This window comes from Talpa occidentalis, unplaced genomic scaffold (assembly GCF_014898055.3).
Source record: "Talpa occidentalis isolate TD23 unplaced genomic scaffold, MPIMG_talOcc4v2.1 talOcc4.3, whole genome shotgun sequence".
NCBI lineage: Eukaryota > Metazoa > Chordata > Mammalia > Eulipotyphla > Talpidae > Talpa > Talpa occidentalis.
In genome coordinates this window covers 2,090,802-2,092,187 of record NW_023603184.1, presented here as the reverse complement: position 1 = coordinate 2,092,187, position 1,386 = coordinate 2,090,802, and the positions used below count along the sequence as shown (strand labels likewise).

The 1,386-nt window shown below is 39.4% G+C and overlaps 1 protein-coding gene across 1 annotated transcript; it reads right to left on the bottom strand.

The window, feature by feature from the left end:
• Window positions 1-341: 341 nt before the first annotated feature.
• Window positions 342-1,286, bottom strand: LOC119254379 (olfactory receptor 1002-like). The gene has a single exon (XM_037521488.1). It carries the CDS (start codon window positions 1,284-1,286, stop codon window positions 342-344), a length of 945 nt encoding a protein of 314 aa, XP_037377385.1.
• Between the last annotated feature and the right edge of the window lie 100 nt (window positions 1,287-1,386).

Genomic DNA, 1,386 nt, shown 5'->3' with positions numbered 1-1,386 from the left:
GCCAAGTGAGCAAAACAGAGGTACCATTAAATTCACTGGTTGAGGTTTTTTTTTCCATTTATTTCAAATATAACTAAGTACCTCTCATTTTCCACAAAAGCCTAAGAGTATTTTCTGAAGTTTTGGATTCTATAACCCATTATTCACAGTTTCACAGCTAAATGAGATATACAAAAATGGAGAGAGAAAATTGTATCTTCAAGATGTTGTGTGACATCAATTATATACAGAGTAATAAAGATGAAATTTCACTTTTAATGTAGGGTTCCCATCTCCCAGCCCCCAGTTCTTTCCCCCATAATGCATTACACCCCAATCTGTAGCACAAATGATACTCTAGTTTATTTATTCATAAGAAATTTCTTCCTTTCAAACATCCTTCTGAAAGAATCTTTGACTTCCTTGTTTCTCAGGCTATAGATAAGTGGGTTCAACATAGGAATCACAGTTGTGTAGAATACAGAAACTACTTTATTGATATCCAAGGAAAAACTAGAACTTGGACGTACATAGATAAAGAAGAGGATCCCATAAAGGATGGAGACAGCTGTCAGGTGAGAAGAGCAGGTGGAAAAGGCTTTGCACCTCCCATCAGCAGAGCGGATCCTCATTATAGCAACAACAATGTAAATGTAGGAGACCAGGATGATCACCCCACTGAGTACCCCTAGAGCTCCAGCCAAAATGAAAAGTAAAAATTTATTTACATGTGTATCTCCACATGCCAGGGAGAGAACAGGAAGAAGGTCACAGAAGAAGTGATTGATGATATTCGGACCACAATAGGGTAGGCGAAAGGTGAATGTTGTGTGGGTCATGGTGCTGATAAGGCCCAGGGCATAAGGTCCTATGACCAGCTGCACACAGACCTTCCGGGACATGATGAGTGTATACAGCAAGGGCTTACTGATGGCCATGTACCGATCATATGCCATGGAAGCCAGGAGGAAGCATTCAGTCACTACAAACTGACCAAAAAGCCAGATCTGGGCAGCACAACCAAAGAAAGAGATTACCTTTTTCACCACAAAGATGTCAGTCAACATCTTGGGCCCAATGACAGAAGAGGAACAGACATCCACAAAAGACAAGTGGCTGAGGAAAAAGTACATGGGTGTATGGAGTCGAGAATCCATCCAAATGAGGGTGATCATCCCCACGTTGCCCAGAAGGGTAACAAGGTAAACCAAGAGAAATATCACAAAGAGAACAATCTGGTGCTGAAAGATATTTGTTAAACCCACGAAAAAAAACTCCATAACCACAGTGTGATTCCTGTAATCCATTTCTCTGATTTAATCTGTAATGAGGAAAAGAAATATTTTTCTTTGCAATCAATTTATAGTTAGGTGTTTCTTAATTTAAAGAATGAATTTGACTTATTTT